At 45.0% G+C, this 22,355-nt stretch overlaps 1 protein-coding gene and 1 long non-coding RNA gene across 4 annotated transcripts; one reads left to right on the top strand and one right to left on the bottom strand.

Moving 5' to 3' along the window:
• The first annotated feature begins 714 nt into the window (after window positions 1–714).
• LOC130544875 (uncharacterized) lies at window positions 715–6,014 on the top strand. The gene is made up of 2 exons (XR_008961563.1): window positions 715–1,076; window positions 1,483–6,014. It is a non-coding gene; the product is annotated as an uncharacterized LOC130544875 (long non-coding RNA).
• Window positions 2,491–20,940, bottom strand: TMBIM6 (transmembrane BAX inhibitor motif containing 6). Of its 3 annotated transcripts, none has more exons than XM_026501928.4 (10): window positions 20,832–20,940; window positions 11,654–11,741; window positions 11,169–11,277; window positions 8,626–8,746; window positions 7,340–7,388; window positions 7,136–7,233; window positions 6,852–6,931; window positions 6,448–6,548; window positions 5,741–5,816; window positions 2,491–4,522 (listed from the first exon to the last, which is right to left on the bottom strand). In XM_026501928.4, the coding sequence occupies exons 2-10, from the start codon at window positions 11,707–11,709 to the stop codon at window positions 4,499–4,501; spliced, it is 714 nt and encodes a 237-aa protein (XP_026357713.1). In that variant the 5' UTR covers window positions 11,710–11,741; window positions 20,832–20,940; the 3' UTR covers window positions 2,491–4,498. The 3 variants fall into 3 exon arrangements, with proteins under 3 accessions (XP_026357713.1, XP_048072649.1, XP_057174881.1); XM_048216692.2 differs by lacking the exon at window positions 20,832–20,940 and adding an exon at window positions 20,095–20,181; XM_057318898.1 differs by lacking the exon at window positions 20,832–20,940 and adding an exon at window positions 13,781–13,875.
• Between the last annotated feature and the right edge of the window lie 1,415 nt (window positions 20,941–22,355).

Here is a 22,355-nt window from a genome sequence, read left to right as displayed (position 1 = left end):
CTTTCCCTTTATGAACAAGTACTAGCATCCTTCAAAGGTGACCAACAAGATATTTTTAAAATGTCATCCTATAGATTTAAAACATCTGGTTTCAATCCATCGCACTTGTAATTCGTATTGATGTTCAAAGGATCGCATCTCCAGCCAGGAGGTGCGTCTGCAGGTGAGCCCCGCGTCCCTGGGTTATACCAGCCACCTTGACTGGTTCGCGCTCTGCCGCCGCGCTCCGCTCCAGGTTCACCCTCCACACCTCCCCCGCAGACCGCTGGGCGCCCAGGGAGCTCTGCTTGTTTTAAGTGGGAGATGGGAAGGACCAATCTGGGTGGAGCGTCTTTACCTTTCAAGGGCACCCCACCCCGCCCATCGTCCAGTCACCTGAGATGTAAAAATGCTTGTCTGACCCCTCCCTTGCTCAAGTCCTGACACTGACACTGTTGCCCTCAGGACAAAGCCAGTTCCTAAGCGCGAAGGAGCCAGCCTCGGGCGCCTGGGTCTCTCACATGGCTGAGCGCCTGCCTCCAGCTCAGGTCATGATCTCCAGGCCCGCGGAGTCTGCTTCTCCCTCTGCCACTCCCCCTGCTTGCGCTCTATCTCTCTCTCTCAAATGAATATATAAAATCTTAAAAAAAAAAAAAAAAAAAAAGCCAGTCCTGTTACTGCTTCCCCGTTTCCCCCTCCCTCCCACGTCTTCCCAGTCTCCTTAAACTTTAAAACCCAACAGAACCTAAGGATTTTGTTGCTCCGGCATCTATCTTCACCTCTTTGCCTGTCTCACTTTAACTCAGTCTTGGAGATTGCTTTCTCAGGTGTCATCTCCAAAACACCTTTTTTTAATTTTTTTTTTAAGATTTTATTTATTTGGGAGAGACAGAGAGATAGAGAGAGCAGCAGACTCCCTGCGGAGCACGGAGCCTGATGTGGGGCTCGATCCCACGGTCCTGGGATCATGACCTGAGCCGAAGGCAGACGCTTCACCGACTGAGCCATCCAGGCACCTTCTCCGAAACACTTTTCGCTGAACCGCCAGGCAGGGCTGTCTCCGCTGTTGTCTCATGGCCACTTGTGCCTCCATCGGTGTAAGTACCTAGCATCTCCACGCAGCTGTCCTGCGCCGCTCGGCTGTGAAGGACTAAAAAGCAGTCATTGCCTTATCCGCCTTTACCCCCCGACATGGAGAACATCATCTGATGCCTAGTGGATGCCCCCATCTGCTCACCTGCTTAGGCAGGACAGACTGTCTCTTCCCAGTGCAGAAGTCCTTCCACTTCTGCCCCCCCGCCTCCTGCCCAGTGCCTTCTTCACTGGACTTCAGGCCTGCAGGTCTGCTAGGCACGGACCGGGCTGCTGCGCGTTAATCTCGTCTGTTTAATTTGTATTTGGTGGGCTCGCTGGGGTAGGAGGAAAAGGGAGCTCACTCTCCTAGTTAGTAAGATTAGGGACGGGGAAGACTGCTCAAACCACCTCACATTTTCTCCACTCCAGCCAGCTGGAGCCCCAGCCAGGATGAAAAGGATGACACCAGCCGGGAGGCATGAACACCATGAAACGTCACCTACACAGAGCAACAACGAATAGCTCTGGAGACAGCGTGCCAGGGTTGTTTGGACGCAGATTTGCCGCCACCTGCTGGCATGACCCGGGAAGTTACCGATCATACGTAGTAGAGAAAGCACCTTCTTCTTAGGCCCCCGGGAGTACGGAACACAGAAAGCACCTTGCAGTGCCTGGCGGATGAAGGCAACATCTCCCAAACAGAGGGGCTTTAGAGTCTCTGAGACTGGCCTTTTTCAAAGTCAGCAAGAGAAAGAAGGTTGAGAAGAGGGCTTAAGGTACACTTTCCAAGTTGTGGAGTGTGGCTAGTATTAGCTGGGATGGGGGTATGTGGAATCCAAGGGGTCAGCTGGGAGTAACCTGAACCAGTCAGGTAACAGTCAAATCCTGAGGAAGCTGTGTGTCTACAATGAACATGGCAACTAGAGGGCAAGCATGCCAAAATGGAATAACCTGATTCTAATGTAAACCAGTTTATATCTCAAAAACTCTGAATTCAGACGAGAATTTTTGTGTATTTCACTGGTGATTCCTATCACCTAGAACAGAGCCTGGCCACAGCAGGGGACCAAAAAGACTGGCAGAATAAGTAGATTACGATGCCTTTTCCATCGCACATCCAAAATCCCAAAGCTTGGCTATCCACTGGAACCGACGGCACGTGCTGCTACCACAAAGGGCCTAACTAGGCTGCGGCGGGGGAGGACGGGCAAAGGCCCAGGCTCTCTACCGCACAGAGGAAACTCCCAACATTTGTGGCAAGCTGGGGCTAGAGCGGAAGGCCCCCTGGGGGTCCCTGTTTCTTTCTGGTCACCAGTCTAAGTCTAGATCAGAAACTCAATCCTGTTCCACTCCCAGGCCCCACTTACAAGGCGAGTCAGATAGTACCCAAGCCCGTGTTCAGCTGTGGCCCTGAATTTAACACACACTTACACCAGGAAAGGTTAAGGAATTGTCTTTATTTTTTACAAATTAAGACTATGTAGATTTCATATATTTCTGAATCAAAAACACCTTTGTCTTCACAGTATGAGTTAGAGAATGCAGCCTGAGCTGAAAACCAAGGAACTAGAAAAGAAAGTGATAATTACAGTGATTACTGTATTAAAAACCTGTTAGGCATTTTCTTTAAAAGTCGTTTTTTAGATCTTGTAATTCTTGGCACTGTTTCTAAAGAAAAACTCCTTTATCCCAAGCAAAAAAGCACAAGAGGTGGAGATTGGCTTCAAGAGATGTAACTCAGATTCTCAGGCCTTGCAGAGAATCAACAAATTTACGGAGAGTGCTATTGGGTGTTTAATGGGAAGGAAGTCCCTTTATTAAAGTTCTCAAGCCAGAGGCTAGAGGCGGCAGCTAGGTCAGAGGGCAGCACCCTCTGCAGAAGCAAGCCATTCCGGGCAGCACGCCACTCCAGGAATACACACACCCTGGGAACAAACCTCTTCACGGGACAGCACAGTGACATGGTGCACCATGAACCAGCCGCCATGGGTCAAACTGTGCTGCTTATGAACAGGGAGAGCCAAAAATGGTATCCTACTGGCAATGAGCTTTGGAGGGCTCAGTCCCCCCGCCACTGAAGCCCTGTGAACAGCCAGAGCCACAACTGTCTCTAGGTCGCCTGCCCTTCTGTGCCAGCTGACTGGCAGCTCCCTGGGAAAGCGCCGGTGACCCCCATTAGTATTGGCTTCCCACACTCACAACCACCAAGCTGCAGGGAATCAGATGTCTTGCAGGTTTGGTCACCTGGTCCCCGGCTGGAAGGCTACAGATTTCTGGGAACAGGTGAACAGACCAAAAACTAAAGTGCATCTGTAAAATGAACGTTCATCTACCGCTGCACACCTGTGGCCTGACACTACCGTCCAGGCGGGAGGAGACAGAAATGCACTGGACTGTTAGCAATGCTGCCTCCCAAGTCATCACAACCCAGTTCTGCGGATCTCAACAAAGAAGCATTCGGTTAGCAGCGTTTCTCTCCCCACTCCCCACCCCACCCCGAGCAGGTCCTCATCTAGGTTTGTCAGGCAGGATTAGTTTACTATTACCCCTGGCTCAATCACTCCCCTTCCCCATCCTTCCTCTCCTGGGATCTTCAATCAAAGCCAGGTTGGAGAGACCACTCTGCAAATAAGGTGATAAAACATTAAAATAAAGACAGAGGAAGTATGGGAATTCTCTGTGTATCTTGCCATACATAACCAGCCTTTTCATAAACACCTGACAAGAATCAGTCCTTCCTTTGTGGGGAAATCCTCCCACCCCACCATGGATGGAAAACCGGCAGATTCCCCGAGCGTCAGACCGGGGACAGGGAAAGGGAACACGTCAATCCACATTCCTTTTGGGACAGCAAGACAGTAAGGTGTGTTTGCCAGACCAGCGGCGGCTTGGGCAGCTCAGAGGAAGCAAAGCATCCACCGGAAGAGGCTCTTCGTTTTCTCGGTAGGGGCTGCGAGCAGCGCAGATGTAACGAGCCTGAGGAACACGGACACCAAACTCCTCTCCGGCGGAAAACACCCTGCCTGGTCCCAAAGGAACTGTGCACACACCACACAATGGGAGGGGAGAGCCGAGTGGCTCTACCGAACAGTTCACGTGCCCCTGGTGAAGCGCGGGGAGGCGGCGGACTTCTGGAGTTTGCTCTGCTGCGGGTCCCACTCCTCCGCACAGCGACCGGCTGGCTGCCTGAGCAGAGGAAGAGGCTAGGGATGGGCTGGACAGAAAAGGGAGTGGGGAAGAACCCCAGGAATACGAAGCCAAACTCCAAACTATATTCTGCTAATCAGTTTTTTGATCAAAAAATTCAAAATAGAGAAAACCACAAAGTACAAAAGCTTTTCTGATGCTTTTCATTATCACAGAACACACCACCTGCAATGTGTGCGAAGAGGAAATGAGGGGTGGAGGGAGAGGAGGTCAAAATGGGAAAGGCTGCATGGTCATTTCACTTCTTCTCTTTCTTCTTGTCCTAGAAATGGAGAAAAAGTGCCCACTTAATTTTTGGCATCTGACATTCAAGCTAAAACTGTTGAGTGAGCCAATACCTGGCTGCCTTTGGTTAGGGGCTGGAAGGGAAAAGGACGATAAAAAGGAAGAAGTACTCCCTTGGTGCGATAGGAACTGAATCGTGACGATCCTCCACTGATGGTCCCTCAAGTTGCCGACAGACCTGACGAGAATTTAGGTTAAGCGGTTGCTCCCACTCCACCCCAAGAGTACCCAGCTGGGCTGCCTGACCACTCCTGCTTACTCATAACCGCCACAGCTCAAATCCCAACCCACAGAGACTCTAGACTGGCAGTCCACCCTACAGTAACTACACAAGGGGCCAGGACCGACTTTCCATTAGCCTGAGCAGCACAACACCCAGGCACAAACCAACACCCAGAAATAATCCAGCCCAGTGAATTCTTCATTCCATCCTACATGGAAGCCCCGTGTATGAAACAGACGCAAGCTGAGGCTTTGGCTGAAAACTGCTTGGAGCTTCGTCTAGTCGCGGCACAGGAAGACCGAGAGCCACCAATCCCACCTCCTCCCTGGCTTCCGCCACCACCATACTGTCTCTTGTTCCCTAAGAAGGTCTGTAAAAAGCCCTCAAGGTTTCATTTGCTCCCCTACCGCTGGAGTAGACTACGTGTGACACTCACTAACCACATACAGAATGCTTCTCTGGAAACAAGACTAACAAACGGGTAAAACCAGTCTACTCCTGACACATACTTATAAAAGCCAATATTAAACAAATCCTCTAGAATATCTTTCCCTGAGTCATAACTATCTTCACAGCCTTTAAATTCTTCATGTAGTAGACTGTTTCTTGCTGCCACTTAAGCCCCTTTCTCTTTTGATACTAATCTCAGGGATTTGTTTTTGGTGGGTTTTTTTTTTTAAGATTTTTAAATTTTTAACTAATCTCTACATCCAACATGGGGCTTGAATTTACAACCCTGAGATTAGAAGTCACATGGTCCACCAACTGAGCCAGCCAGGCGCCTCTTGTTTTTTTGTTTTAACTTGTTCCTTTTTCTCCATGGGCTAAAAGACTTCTGGTTTACCTCTTACTCGTCGGCCTGCCTTACAGTTAACCTGGACCTACACACTGTGTCAGTTTTCAAATCTGAAGTCTACACAGACGCGAAGTTCAGGTGCCATTCTCTCACCCTCAGGGAGCAGGCGGACTAACCTTCTCATTCATAGCCAGGATCATCATGAGTTTTCTGAAGAGAGTAATGAAATCTAAGAAGAGGTCAACGCAGTGCCTGAAACAGAAGAACCAGATTACCGACTGGCATGTCCCACGTTCCTTTAGCCACAGCCCACAGAAGGGCGGGCCACAAAAGCCCCACACCCACCCCATGAGTGAGCTTCGCACACACGCCACCACCAACTAAGTAAAACTCTGATGTCTGAGATCCTTTTCAAATCAACGAAGCCACGCAGCACAGGGAAAAGAAAAACTGAGCTTCAGACTCTGCAGGGGCCCGCATCTGAACCCCGGACCACCAGTAACTAGTTAAGGAGACCCTGAGATTTTTAAAAAAGTTATATATTAAAAAGAATGTGTATCTTCTTTTCATTATTAAAGGTTTAAAGAATATAAAAATAAAGAGTAAAAGAGGAAAGATCCCTTTCCTTCTCCTATGCCTAGAGATAACCACTATTAAAAGTAAGGATAATTAAATGCAAATTATTAGTTCAATTTTAAAAGCGCTGACGTCTTTCAGGAACTGAGGGAGACTATGCTACTTGGTGCACAGTTCCAAAACCATGGGCCTCCTACCATACACGCGCCCCAAGGCTGGCCATGAAGTTCAGCCGGCGCCACCTGGTCCACTCTTACCCCGCCGACGGCCACAGAAAGGGAGGCGATAAAGATCAGTTTCCACTCACCAGATATAATCCTTATCTCCATTTTCAGCCTTTTCAATAATGAGTTGAGTATCAAAAAGGACAAAGCCACACATGACCACCAGCCCCACATAAAGGTTTGCCTAACAGGAGAAGAATGACATGAGGTTACCATGTGGGAAACACCACAGAGGGGAAAAAACCAGCTGTGCCTCTTTTTGGCTCTTGGCTATTTGAAAGCACAACAAATGCTGACCCTGCTGACATGAACGTTCTTAGGAACGGAAGCCTATGGTAAAGACCACATTACTTCCCTATGCACAACTCTGCACTGCCCAACTAAAGTGAACGTTCTGGAGGATTCTTAGTCTACTTTGCTTTAGGATAAAGCAAGTACAAGGAGTGCAAGGCAAATGGCTGCCAGAAAGTTATATGCAAAGTCTCACCTGGAAAAGCCAAATGGATCCAAAGAAAAGGTTCCCCAGGGAAGACAAGAGCATCAGGCTCATGGCTGACATCAAGACACCTGTAAGAGATGACAAAAAGCCATCCTGAGAAAAGCCAAAGCAAAGTAAGACAACCCCATTAAAGCCATTCCTTACTTACCCCCACCCCCAAAATTAAGGCTTTCAATTTCAACCCAACAGTCACAAGAAGCTGGAGGGTAGGGGAGAGTCACAGTGCGAACTCTGGTTAAGTGGAGACTCTCGGTTTTCCACCCCACACCTACCTCCCAGAAAGAGGTAGCTCCGGCGCCTGGCATAGAGGGCACTCAGGGTGAAGCAGGTGAAGATCATGGCTGTGCCCATGAAGGCGGTGGGAAGAATGCTGTCAGAGGAAAAACCATTAGACTGAGGGCTACAGGTCTGCAAACCTATATTTAGGAGGCATATTTGCAACGAAAAAAGGCCTAAGATGCTACTAAAATAGTTACCTGGGGTTGATGGCAATGCACAGCTCCAGAGCCGGGCCCAGGCCAACTCCTAGAAAACAAAAAGCCCCAGAACACAGTATTACCATCAACTCCTGAAGAGGACCCTTGTCCAAAAGCTGACCATCAAAAAACACAGGCATGCCCATGGTCCTAAAAAACCAAAACATGAGTACTAAAATAATTAAATCTCTCTCTCCTCTATCCACCTTGTTTTCCAGAGAATATATACTTGACTGAGTTATTTATTTACAGATAGAGCTACAAAACTGCTCTCTTAGCTGAAAATCACGGATGGCCCAGGATGAAAACACATTAGGAAAAAGGAAGCAAGCATGTCAAACATTTTTGAGCAAAGTGGTAAGGCTGCAATACTCCGAAGAGGAGTGATGTGAGACTGTAATGTGGGCCAGATCAGGAATTGGAATACGAGGATCAAGAGCAAACCAGTGCCTTGTGGCCAGCAACCTGCAGTCACGCAGGGCTGCCTCCCTTTGTAGAAAAGGCCAGACCGGTTCTGCAGGTGGACACTTGCCAAGAGAAGGGTGCAGTGGCACCCTGTTCCGGCCCCAACGTTTCCTCTGCTCTTGCTACTCTCTCTCCTTCTGGTAATTCCACCCCTTAATGTCTTCAAAAACCAGCTTTCCCTATTTTAAAAATCTTAATCTCTAAATCCCTTCCTTTCTACTTCAACACTATGTAGATTAGACACACTCAAAATGAGTCAGACTAAGTCAAATGCTGCTTTGCAAGTATTTTTACTATGTAGCTTGAGTCCTGTTTCCCCTAATGATAATTCTAGAAGAGCTGTGCTTTCAAGTCTTTTCTTGAGAATCAGCAAAGTGCTCTGTTGGGTGGATCTCCATGTATGGCTCCAATGAACTGTCCGCAAAGTTCAGAATAAATGGTCACAGGAGTGCGAGTTGCCAGTGTGAGTCCAACTAAGTTGGAGTTTTAGGCCTAGTTCAGTCCCATGTCGACCATTACGAAGTTATGCTACCTAAGCTCTTGAACCTCATTCATTCAAGCACACAAAGGCTTATTTTTGGATACAAAAGCAGAAGTCACAGTCACTAGTCCTAACGAGCTACTCCTCTGGATGGGAAAGCAAGATGCACCTCTACGAAGTCAGAGAGCAATACGGGGCCAAATACACCCGAACACAAGACTGAATAGTACAGCGTGCCAGTTGGGGTGAATCAGAATACATACAAATCGGGGCCTTAGTCTAAAGAGATGCTAGATACAGTACCCCCTCCCACCCCAAATTAGCCCAATTCCTCACATACCTGTAAGGAAAGCAAATCCAGCAAGAAGTCCCAGTCGTTTCTGCTCAGTTTCATGGCTATGAGGTACTGTCATCAGCCAAATCATCAACCCCAGAGAGCCCAAGGCAGAGAGCAGGCCAGCCTGTCAGGTCCAGAATCAATAATGAAATACTTGAAAATACCAAATGTATTCTGCAGACCTTACTGGGGTCAAATATTCATCTGAACTTCCTAATATTTCCTTCTAACCTGGCAGTAGTGGAAAGGCAGAGAGAGCTAAGAAGAAACTAGAAGCCGTGCCGGACAGGGCTAGGACCACGGTGGATGGAAAAGCTCTTCTGACCCAGGCAGTCCATCAGCCACAACTACCCAAGTCAAACTGAGTCTTGCCCAAGAAAAAGATGAGTCAAAGTGACAAGTGCTTGAAGCACGTTCCAATCTGTAGGACAAGGAGAAATGATCCCTTTTTGATCACTTTGAAACACACATACAAATATATATACCCATACAGAGAAAAAAGAGGGTGCTACAGACTGAATGTTTATGCTCCCCCCAAATTCATGTTTAAATTTTAACCGCCAACGTGCTGATATTTCGAGGTCGGGTGGGTGTCTTTGGAAGGTGATTAGGTCATGAGAGTGGAGCCTTCATTAGTGCCCTTACAACAGAGATCCCAGGGAGCTCCCCTGCCCCTTCTGTCATGTGAAGACCGTGAGAAGACGGTCATTTACACAGGAAGCAGGCCCTCACCACATAGAGTATCCGCTACTGCCATGAGCCTGGACCTCCAGCCTCCCAAACTGCGAGAAACATTTGCTGTTTAAGCTACTCAGTCTATGGTTTTCTGTTAGAGCAGCCTATATGGACTGAGACAGAGTAAGAACCAAAATGTTATGTCTGGGTGTTTTCTTTCTCATCACTAGTCTGTTTTCCAAATTCTCTACAATGAACATGCATTAGTTTTGTAAGAAGAAAAATATTCTTAAAAAAAAAAAAGCAAGTGGGAAAAGCTATAGGCAATTAGAAAGAAAAGAAAATCACTAAGGAGGTATGTAGGCACTGAAGTTCCTTCCTTTATTTAAAGGCACAGCTGATACTCATTTTTTTCATAGTTATCCTCTATAAAGTCACTGTGAATAATGAATGAATGAATGCTGAACAACTTCTCCTGAGAAAAATAAAGGGTGAGACTCTCACGCACATCTGGTTACATTTTCTTCAACTGCAAAACATGTTTTATGTATGTTTATGTTTAAGGATACTTTATTTGATATGTATTGTTGGTTCATTAACCTGAACTCATGGCCAACAGCACTTAAACTCAAGCCTGAACAAGGCTTACCTAAGAGACATATTTTCTCCATAAGACACACCACAGTCTTAGTGTACTTTTTTTTTTTTTTTTTTTGCACTCAGGAACGCTAGACAGCACTCGAGCACTATGCCTGGGGTCCATTTTAAACACTGACATCACCACCAAAATCACAAAAATGCAAAAAATGTAGCACTACACAGACCATGAAAAAGACCCTCGTTTACAGTACAAGAGCTTGAAGCAGGGCAGTGGGGCGCCTTATTCAACCTCAGCTGGGAACGGCGCCGTGTGCAGCTCAAAGTTTTTGCCGTTCTGCTTAGGATTGCGAACGTCTGCAAAAGCACCGTGAGTACTGATTTTAGGGTTACAAATACATTTTAGCAAGTAGGTAAATTCATAAATATAGAATCCACGAATAATGAGGATAACTGCATTTATTACACTGCTTAAAACAAAAACAAAACAAAAAAAACCCCACCGACAACCAGAAACCAAAATGGCTAGAAGGTGGAGCATGTGTTAGTCTAAACTCCAGGGATCGGAAGTCTTATCCTCTGAGTAGCTAGAGTAATTTTTCACACAAGCTCTGCCAGGAGATGCCTGAGCATAGGGACAGTTCTCAGTAGTTGCAAATGCCAACACAGACACCCTCCCTGAACTTACGCTAAAAAGGACACTTGGAAAGGCCACGTCTTGGTTAGTGAGAACTTCAAACTTTTTGATTATTCGTCAACTGTCCCTTTTATTCCTACTGGCCAAACTCAAGGTCTCTTTCAACACAGGAAAGTGAGCTGCTGAAGGTTTTCACGCAACCCTGCAGCTATAAGTACATCAGCGAATAAAACAGGTCAAATCCTTGAAGGTCTCAACCCTGCCTCTCCTAATAATCAGTGTTCTATATCTAAGAACAAGCAAAAAAGAGGAAGAAGTGAGGAAAAGATAAAAAGGCTACTGTGCAAACCCCAGCGCACACGCCATGCCACAACTCAGCGGGCCGGGGCCTCACGTGTCACCTACACACCGTTCAGTGTCCAGGTTAAGACATTCTGTTTTCAGTACCTAGAGAGGACACAGCTGCCAGAAAATTTAAATGGCTCTGCATGTCCTTAGTTACCAGCTGGGTCTGGCTGAGTGCAGACTGCAAACTACGGAAAAGGATTAAGGAGGGGTACAGGCTTGCACCACCCTGCTGAGCTGGTTTCTTCCCACTGCGATCTGTGCCCCAGCAACTAGGAGAAAGTGCTCTTACCTGAAGGAAATGAGTGACCACGTGGACATAGGCCCCCGCGGCCGCCACGAACATACAGAGGGCAAAACTGGCATAGACCTTCTTCAGGTGCTGCTGTGTCGAGGGGGTTCTGGGAAAGAATGTTAGTAAGAGCCATTATTTTAGGACCAATTTCATTTTCAAGCTAATACTCATTTCCCTTTCTTCTTCCCAGGGAATATGTAAAATTATAATTAATAAAAAAAAGAATGTTTTGAAAATAGATGAACTGAGAATCTTAAATGCTGGGGAGGAGCCAAAGGTCCCAAATTATGAACAATCAGTACCCAAACTAGAACAACTAAATGGTTTTTCAGTGACTACGGGGCAGCCTTTAGAATATGGGTGCTTTTATCACGTCCTCTGGATTCTAGCAAAGTTAATATGCTAGTTAATAAACTAGGAAAATGAAAATGATATGAAAAGGAAATGCAATAAGAAACTACAGTCAAGATCAAAAAACTTACATGTGGGAAAATTTTAAGAGTGCATCAAAGTTGATCTTCCGATCAAATATGTTCATGATGCCAGAGTCTGTGGGACACAGCCTCCGCTCTGTGGAATCAAGGATAAAAAGAAGAAAGGTTATTTTACAGATATAAGAACATACAAAATAACAAACAACTTTCTCATGAAAAATAGCAACATACAAGTTTGGAAAAATGAAAGTTATCTAAAATCCCACTGTCCTGGCACAGATATTTTCATTTTTATGCATTTCCTTCTAGGATATATTTGCAATCACACTCAACCACTTTAAAGGACACAGAGGAAATGAAGCCATCTTCTTCCTAAACTATTTTGTTACTAGCATTGGATTTCCATCCTTTCAGAAGGCAATTTGTCCCTTTAATAGATAGTTTCTTTCTTTGAGAAATTACCAGTTAGCAATTAGTTAAAGGGACCCAGTCACTGGAACATAAAGTGATATTTAGGGAGAGAGAGAATCTTAAGCAGGCTCCACACTGGGCCTCCACCCTGAGAGCATGACCTGAGCCCGTATCAAGACTGGAACACTTCAGGGGCGCCTGGGTGGCACAGCGGTTAAGCGTCTGCCTTCGGCTCAGGGTGTGATCCCGGCATTATGGGATCGAGCCCCACATCAGGCTCTTTGGCTATGAGCCTGCTTCTTCCTCTCCCACTCCCTCTGCTTGTGTTCCCTCTCTCGCTGTCTCTCTGTCAACTAAATAAATAAAATCTTAAAAAAAAAAAAAAAAAAAACTGGAACACTTCAGCACCCATGCAAAATAAAGCAATTTTATGTCACTGTATCAAGATGCTACAGAATTCTCTCAGCAAAGGCACACAACCTCAAAGAGGGAGGTAGGGAGGAAGGAGGGAGCTGGGCCTGGTACTAGGTTTTGAACTTTAATTTTTTCAAAGATTTTATTTATTTATTTATTTGACAGAGAGAGAGAACAAGTAGGGGGAGCAGCAGACGGAGAGGGAGAAGCAGGCCCCCCGCCGAGCAAGGAGCCTGACATGGGGCTCAATCCCAGTACCTTGGGATCATGACCTGAGCCAAAGGCAGATGCTTAACCGACTGAGCCACCCAAGCCACTCAGGCACCCCAGGTCTTGAATTTTAAATATATGCATGTAGAAACTTTCCATCCAATGCATGTTAAAACTGAACTGAAAGGGATTTATAATTTTAAAAAGAGAAAAGTTCCTCCATGAAAAAGGAATTTGTGTAGAAAGGATTTTCTTACATAATTTCAGAAACTTTCCTACAGAAGAGATGGAATAGTACAAAGAATTCCTATAAACCCTTTACCCAAATTTCCTACCTGTTACTGTTTCACCGTATCTGCTTTATCCCCTCTCTATATAGCAGTATATAGAGACTTTGAAGTAGTTTTTCCCCAACAATGAAGGCACAAAAATATTTTTTCCCCAACCATGAAGGCACCCCTAAATACTTGCGTGTACATCTGAAAACAATAATCAAAACCAGGAAATTAACACTGACACAATACTATTATCTGATCTACAGACCTTATTCAGATCTTGCCAACTGTCCCAATTATGTCATAGAAAGGACATTTTTTATCGAACTGCACCCAGGTTACATGCCATCAATACCATCAAGTTCAGCTCTTAAATTTTGTTCCCTCCTCTATTTCACATACAATCCTAAACAAATACATTCAATTTACAGAGCTAAAAAAAAAAACAAAAAAACAACAAAAAAAAACTAATCACGAACTTTTATCTTTCCTAAATATCAATCTTCCACAATCATCCAGATTCTTATTAGACCCATAACGCCTATTCATTTCAAAATGTCCGGAAACGGGAATGGGGTGGTATTAAAACACAAAGCCAAGTAGTTTGAAAGACAAGCCAACTAGTCACACCTATTCTAATGAGCACCTAGCCCAATACTCAGCAAAATTAATCTGGGTAATAAAAGTTACAATCCCAAACTGACTCCTGAGAAGTCGGGGGCCAGCGGAAAGCTGCCATTCTTCTAGTTCACAGGCATCACTACCGTTAGCTTCCTGAGGCTGGCTCTCGCACAAATGCAACAATTACAATGGCTAGCTTGTGCTCTCCATCTCCTTTTTCCTTTCTCACCAATAGCCTACTCACCTCGATTTTTTGGTTAGTTCTGTTCTTAAGGATGGATACAGTGAGAAGCTGCAGAACCTAGTAGAGCTGCTGCTCACACCTCTAAGTCCCGGGGCTCTGGGCCCTCTTGATCTAGATGGTGCAACTATTGCAGGCTGTTACAGGACGGACCACAGCCTTTCACAACCATGATGAACTCACATCCTCTGGAGAGCACACTTATAGGACGGCAGAATCCAGCACCTGGTAAGTGTCTTTGTTTAAGGCTTCCATTAACACCCTTAATGACATCCCTAGATAGAAGTTGCAACAGTTCTGAAGCAACCTTCAGAGCCAAGTTTCTCAGTATTCACAACAACAACACTGAAGTACCTCTTGCTTCCAATTTCAAGAGTTAAAAGAAGGAAGGGGGGTGGTGGTGAATGGGCCTCGAAGTGTAAATCCTCAAATACCCAGGGGATTGTTAGAAAGGGGCAACGCCCTGTAACCAGACCCCACTGAGTGGAAACAGTGGGAGGGGATAATGGCAGAAACTCCTCTTTCCCAATATGCTCTTTCACATTTCCCAGGGGGTACTGATTGCCTCTTACAACTGCCAATGGAGAAACCAAAACTATCGAAAGTTGTGAGGACAGGGAGGGAATATCAGGAATTTCTCCATGATTTAAGTAGTGCCTTGTGGTTTAAAAGTAGTAAAAAAATAAATAAAACCAATTTTCTAACACCAGTACTTATTCTAAAATTTAAGTGAAATATGTAAGTACCAAATTTTCCAGATACAAACGCACACAGCTTTTCTGTGAGAGCGTGCACTTACACACTTACACACACACACACACACACACACACACGCGAGGGGTGGGAGAGGGCGAGAGAATCTTAGGCAGGCTCCAAGCTAAGTATGGAGCCTGATGCAGGGATTGATCCCAGGGCCCTGAGATCTTGACTTGAGCCAAAATCAAGAGTCAGATGCTTGGGGCGCCTGGGTGGCACAGCGGTTAAGGTTAAGCGTCTGCCTTCGGCTCAGGCGTGATCCCAGAGTCCTGGGATCGAGCCCCACATCAGGCTCCTCCGCTATGAGCCTGCTTCTTCCTCTCCCACTCCCCCTGCTTGTGTTCCCTCTCTCACTGGCTGTCTCTCTGTCAAATAAATAAATAATTAAATCTTAAAAAAAAAAAAAGAGTCAGATGCTTAACCGACTGAGCCACCCAGGCGTCCCAAGGCACACAGCAATTTTAATAATAGCTTTGTAAGGAAAAAATACAATGAAGTATACATTTAAATAAATGACATGATATGTATAGGACATAATTTATTTCAGTACTGTTAAAACATGAGAAGGAAAAAGTTAGGTCTTAGAATCAAGGAAGTAAGATAGTTTGCTCTAGGTCTGTCCCAGGGAACAGTTTAGCTCCTAACAGAGCTCGAAGTGTTCTATGAACCAAGTAACTCCGTTAACGTTTCAAAGGGGCCCCACAGTTAAATGAAAATCTTTGTTTTAAAAAAAGGACATTAAGGGGATGCCTGAGTGGCTCAGTCGGTTAAGTGTCTGCCTTCTTAAGTGTCTGCCTCCGGCTCAGGTCATGATCAGGGAGCCTGCCTCTCCCTCTGCCTGCTGCTCCCCGCTTCTGCCAAGTGCTCACTCACTGCCCCCCCTGCCACTCCCCCTGCTTGTGCTCTCTCGCTCTCTAGCAAATAAAATCTTAAAAAATTAAAATGACAAGTTTTATACTATGTATATTTTACCACAATAAAGGAAAAAAGTATACAAGCTGCTCAAAAATTATTCAATACAGTAGTTCCCCTAACGCACATCAGCCCATTATGAAATCCATACTAGCACTGATCCTGCTTCACCCTAGACACCAACTCACACAAAAACCTAGAAATTGCATCCTCTCTCCCACCGCCCCCCAAGTTCTACACTCAAATGTAAAACAGGGAGGTGAGATTATTTATTTAGAATACAATGCCTTAGGTCTTGTTAAATCTCTTGTTTTGTTCTAGGTATCTTCCTTACCCTTGTCCTAAAATGAATAATTATTATCCAGGGCCAAGCCTTGAGAATAACACAACAACAAAAATTCTCTACAATCTTAATTTAATACCTATTAAGTACAATCCACATGAAACACGGCCAAGTGGCCAAAAGTTATGCAAAACAGAAACAACTACAAATTAAAAAAAAAAAATCCTTGCCTTCGAAAGACAAAAGCCTGCTGACTATTGGGCAGAAGGCTGCCTTAATGTACACAATTTAAGAACAAAACCAGCAAGTCAGGGGAACTTGTGTGGTTCAGTCAGTAGAGCATCCAAATCTTGATTTCAGGGTTGTGAGTTCAAGCCCCACATTGGGTGTGGAGCTTGCTTAAAATAAATATTTTTTAAAAACACAGCAAGTCAAGGAAACATTATTCACACATTTAATTAAACATTTAGTTTGTGAATTATATGGTTTCTCATTCCTGTTGTAATTCAACCATTCTGAGTCCCCTTCCCACATATCCAGAAGGAACCAACTGATACTTAAAAGAAGAAAAACCCCATGAGGTTAAAAAGCTGGAGGCGGGGCAGCAGAACTGTATTTTTTCAGTAGTTCTTCCTACTGAATAGCTTTCAGACTCTGTAAAACCAGGTATCTAGAATAGTTGTTAAGAGCTTGTTTTGCTGCACTTGAATACTAACTGATATTTCCTTAGCTGTGTAACACACAGCAAGCTTCTGGCACTTGAACCTCACTGTGCTTTAGTTTCCTCATGTGTATATAGTAATATATAGTAACCTCTACTTCATAGGTTCTAGGATTATGTGAGATAATACAAATAAAGTGCTCAGAATAGTGCTTCATACAGGGGTGCCTGGGTGGCTCAGCCAGTTAAGCATCGGACTCTTGATTTCCCCTCAGGTCATGATCTCAGGGTCATGGGATTGAGCCCTGCCTGAGTGAGGCTCTGTGCCAGGTGTGGAACCTGCTTAAGATTCTCTCCCTCTGCCTCTCTTCCCCCACCTACCCTCTCACACACGCGTGCTCTCTCTTTAAAAAAAAAAAAAAAAAAAGGAATAGCGCTTCATACCTAAGACTGGCTCCCTATGTTGTTACCAGTGTACTCATTACTCTCATGTCCTCAGTGCATTATTTCCCCCTAGTTTTATAAAACATTTATTGCAGGTCTAATTTACATATGCCTTATAAATTAATTTTTTAAATATCATTCAACCATTAACTCACAGCTAACTATATCCTGAAGACTTAATATTTACCCAAATGAATAAAATTAAATTGGGTGGAGAGGAAGAGTCTAAGAAAATTATAAACTGGAATTTAAAGGAATTTGATAAATCTTATTACTGGCTAAAATTACTTTTGTTTAAATGGCATACCTCTCCTCGGGCACATTTACACTGTACCTCCTGTCCCACAGGGCCACCAGGCGTTTTGAGACAGCCTAATAACCACTAAGTGATAATCCGATGTGGTAGAGAATTTGATGAAGTAAATGGATATTAGCTTGATGCTTTCCTTGTCACCCCTAGAAGGTAGGTCAGTTTGGTTTCAGGAAGTCCAAAGAACTGCTTTGACAGGCCTAGGCTCTGGTGGTTCTAGATTTGAACCCTAGATGTCCCCAGCCCCTCCCTTAACTTGGGCCCTAATTCCTGGCTAGCTAGATTAGCTAGCTAACACTGGATCCTGTCTCTCTAGGGTGCTGCCTCAGAACCAAGACAGTAACTGGAGATGGAATGTCTACTGCCTTCAATAAATTATTTTTTGCATTGAACTCTGACACTACTCAATCTCTCTCTGTAACCACAAGTGTTTGACAGACTGAATCATAAAGACGCCCCAATGTCCTAAATACATACTCATTTTCCAGTGTAAACCAGTAATCCCTCTCCAATAACAACATATTAAGCCCAGATGAGAGCAGGCATGGATGAGGACAAAGAACACACCACTCAATTCTCACCCTTGAAGCCCTTTTCAAGTATTTTGGATTCCAGTTAATTGTGTCGGAACTCACACATTTGGCTATAAGCACCTTGAGAGCAGAGTTTGCATCTGATTCAGCTTTTATCCCCCCATATTTAAGCACAACCAGGAGTCCCCAGAGTAAATGCAGATCCCATTATCTAATCAGGACTGTTGCAACCTCAAATCAACACTCCCCAGCTGGGTCAAAGGCGAACCTACCCTGAGGAGTAACTCAAGTGGCCCTAAAAGCCAATCTTTAATCTTTCCTTTCCCTCCTTGGTTTGAAGACCGTCTTTGGAAAACAAAAATGTGTTTAATACAAAAGCTACTTCAAGAAGCTTAGTTAGAACCTCCGGGGGTGGGGGGGAGCGCCTGGGCGGCCCAGTTGGTTAAGTGTCTGCCTTCAGCTCAGGACATGATCCCAGGGTCCTGGGATTGAGCCCTATGCCGGGCTCCCTGCTCAGCTGGGAGTCTGCTTCTCTCTCTGTGTGTGCGCACTCTCGATCTCTCTAAAAAAAAAAAAATTAAAACAAACAAACAAAAAAAACCCAAAAAACTCTGGGGGAACAAATCAGGGTAAAGTGGAAGACACTCCTAACAGCTTCTACAGTCAAGTCAAAGTGGCAAAGGAAAATTTAGCAGACAGAATATCAAGAGAATATTCAGTATTTTCCCAAAGGAGATTAACACCCTTGGGTAGTTTATGAAATAAAGTGAAACTTGAGGCCAGCAGTAGTACCTTCTATAATACGACTACATTTATATAAATCTTTACAACTTTTAAAGTGTTTGTATATGCATTATCTCCTTTGATCTTTACACCAATCCATAAAGAAAGGGCAAAAATGATTAGTCTCACTTTAAAAAGAAAGTTCAAAAAGGCAGCGTTAATAGTGGCAGGAGTACTGGCTTTGGAGTCACAAATCCTGCCGTTTTCTACCACATAACTTTGGGAAAGTCATTTTACCTAAGGTCATCTAGGCTTCCTTATCTTACAGATAAGGATGATTAAGTAACACCTGCTCTACCAAGCTTACTGAATGCCAGTTTAAAAAAAAAAAATCTATGGGACATAGGTAAAAAGTACAGCACAGGGGAATGTAGTCAGTGATAGTGTAATAGTGCTGTATGGTGAGATGACAGCTACACTCGTGGCGAGCACGGCATAACGTATAGACTTGTTCAATCATCACTATGTTGTGCACTGAAGTAATAGAACATTGTGTGTCAACTATACTTCAATTAAAAAAAAGAGGAAGAAAGAAAAGCTGTGTGAAATATTGTAAAATGCTAAACGCACATTTTGTATTGATTTGACCAACACCACAAAGTTAAACAGTACAGCCAGAACCAGATTAGGGGCCTTATGACCTCTAATGCCTGGTGCTCTTCCTACTATTAGACCCTACAGTAGAAAAGCAAGTTTTCATTAAGGCAGTTCAAGCCAAAGGCCAAAAGAAGTTTTAAAAATATTAATACATGATGATTCCTACTACACTTCTCTGTATTTTCAGCACTTCTACGATAAGCATGAACTATATTCTTAACAAGGAAACAACTGAAATGCTGACTAAATATCTGGATTAATTTTACCTTTCCTATTCTTAGGAGAGTAAGACTTCAGTCACATCAATAGTGGGGAAGATAGAGACAGGAAGAAAGAGGGTTTACTAAGCCATGTTTCCACAAGACGAATAATGGAAGAAGGAAACTCTGAATATAAATTACAGAGAGTGCTTCTCAAGGATTTAACCACTCTGTCCCTATTAGAGGAAAATGGTAGAAAATCTAAGTATCAACATATTCTTGAAGCCAGAACAAAAAATATTAGACAAGAGAAATAAACCACCAAAGAGAGTAAACCTAATAATCACAGAAATAAGTGTATTTGCAGAAGCCATAAGAACTTGGTTACACAACGTGAATAATCATTCTTGAACTGAATTCTTACACTACACAGTCAACCAAAAGATAAACTAAAACTAAGTATCAATAAATAACTAGAAAAGTCTATTTGCCATTAACTTTTAACCTTAAAATCTTTGTGTTTCAGGCACAGTCAGCTCTTCTACTGAGTTACACATTCACAAGTTAACTATTGCTAGAACAGTCTCAAGTTCAGAGCGGGATCTGTTGTTGTTGTTCGGTCAGGGAAAGGCTGATGGGGTAGGCAAGGCAGTCTGGGCTGGAACTGAGGAACAACTCCACACTTAATAAGTATACAAAAATACCAAAGCCTACTTACTACCACAGCTCCAGCAAGTAGGCCCAAGAAAAAACAACCGCCCAACGACGCCTTTCCTGCGCGGACTTTGAGAAAGTCGCCCACAAGGCTCAGGACCGAGCAAAGCTAAGGCCACCTCACCTGTCCAAAGGTAACCAATCAGACCAGGGCGGGGCTGGAAAGCCAGGAAGGATCTTCTCACCTCCCGCCTCTGCTTTCGGCTTCCAAGTAACTAAAGAGCTTCGCGTGTCACAGAGGAGTGTGACATCACCCGCCTGGCCGTGACAGGGCAGCCTGCCCGACCAGGCCCTTTGTCGAGTCCTGGCCCTCGCTGCTCACCCAGGAGGGGCCCAGCCAGAGGGCCCACAGCAGAGAAACAATCAGTCGGGTGAAGCTGGGTGACCACAAACCCGTGAGGTTTCGCTTTCACTAGCCTCGGAAGGAAGGGGTGGGGGACGTGGCCTGAATTCAAGTAGTCGAGGCTGGGGCAAAGGGCCCCTGCGCCTACTCTTGGCGGGGGTGGGGGAAGAGAAAGAATGCAGAGTGGGAGGAAGGAAGGAAGGGAGACTTAACAAGGACCCTTCGCTAGCACTGGCGCCCAGAACGCGAGCCTTGACGCCCCTCAAAACCCAGCCGATGCACCCCAGCCCCTCCCCCGCTCCTGTACGGTTGCGCATGCGCGGTACTATTTCCCGAGCTTCTCCCCTCCCCGCGCAGCTTTTCCGAGTCCAGTCGCGGAGCAGGGCCCCACTCCCCGAGGATGCAGTCTGTTCGAAAACCGAGACTATTCCCACTCTTGCCCCGACAAAAACTGCCAATTCCCTCTCCATTTCTCACTCCCGGCTCACACAGTCCCTGTTTCAGACGTACGCTCTTACCCGCCTCCCAGGAGCCTACACAGCTCTTCCCGCACCGGATGTGCTTCTGACCCTCCCAGGGTCTGCTCCAGACTCTTTACCCGGGAGTCGGCCCCTCGGGGGAAGCTCCGCCCCTGCGTTCCGCTTAAGGCCAGTCCTCATTGGCCCCTGGCCGCACCTCTACCTTCCCATTGGCTTTACGTGCGTAAACAACGGCCGCTTACTTCGGAGCCATTCGCGAATGCTCTTGTCGATCAAGACTCTGGCCTCCAACCGGCGTCGTACCAAAAGGTCTCCGCCTCTTCCCCCACAGTTAGGTAGGACGGCGGTCTAAAACCGCCCCTAGTGGAGATAGTGAAGAGGAACAGGCCCCACCCAAGATACATGGCCTGTAACGGAACCCCCGCGACGCGTGATGGGATAGCGCAGCAAACACCCTGGATTCTGGTTTTAGGCTTCTCGTGGAATGTTAAAGGGGGAAAGAGGTTCAGATAACACGTAAAAAGGGCTCTCACGGGGCCAATCTACCTTGAATCTAGTGGGGCTTAGGCTTCAGGGCACTTCTGAAGGCTTAGCGAGTTGTCCAGGAATGCGAGCCCAGTCCTGTATCGGAAGCACCGACACCCTCTAGCCCAAGTGGTAGTCCTGGGGCCGCATGCGGGGCTGGCGTGCTTCCAGGATCACCTTGCCTGCTTGGTGGAGATAGGCGACAAGTTCATAGTCACTTTGGCCTGTGGAGTGGGGTGGATGAGAGAGGTAACGAGGGCGGCGACCTGGCAGAGCTGCCCAGGCAGCCCCGGAAGAAACTAAACCAAGGGAGATCAAAGGGCTGGAGCTCCCCAAGAGCTTGTCCCGTGCAAGAAGCACCACCAGTGCGAGAACTTACAGTAAAGAGTTGTGAAGCAGATAGGAAAAAATAAATTAATTAATTAATTTAAAAAAATATATATGTATACATATACATACACTGTCAATGTTTTAAATTACTTTTTTCTAATTTGTCTAATAGCTTTAAAAATAGTACAAAATCGACATATGAAGAGGCAGAGTATGCAGACAAAAAATGTAGAAAAAAAGAGCTTATAGTGGTTGCCAGGTAGTTAAAAATGTTTTTTGGGTTTTGTTTCGTTTTTTTTCCGGATTGTGTGATGTTTTTCGTTTTGTCAGCATTTTAAAATAGGCAATGATTTCTTTTTCTCATTCTAAGTAAATATTGACAATTATATAATTTCATATTCTATTTCTTAAATACAGCCCCACAATTGTATATATTTTTAGGCTGCACAGAATATAGATTCACCGCTGCCTCTCATTTTATAGATGAAGAAACAGCCCCTGACAGAAAAGGTTCTGGCCCAGTAGGGGAAGAAATGTAGATTAAGAATTGGATGAGTGGAGAGCCCTCTAAATCATCCTTCTAGAGGATATCCTTTCAGTAAAGAATACAAATGTGCAGGGTATGATTCTCGGTACCCAAACTCAGGTATGCAATAAATATAATTTTACTTTCTACAGTACAACGTAATATTTACTCTGAACCTCATT

This window comes from Ursus arctos, unplaced genomic scaffold (genome assembly GCF_023065955.2).
Source record: "Ursus arctos isolate Adak ecotype North America unplaced genomic scaffold, UrsArc2.0 scaffold_26, whole genome shotgun sequence".
Taxonomy (NCBI): Eukaryota; Metazoa; Chordata; class Mammalia; order Carnivora; family Ursidae; genus Ursus; species Ursus arctos.
The sequence above is the reverse complement of the archived record's forward strand: the minus strand, read 5'-3'. Positions and strand labels throughout refer to the sequence as shown.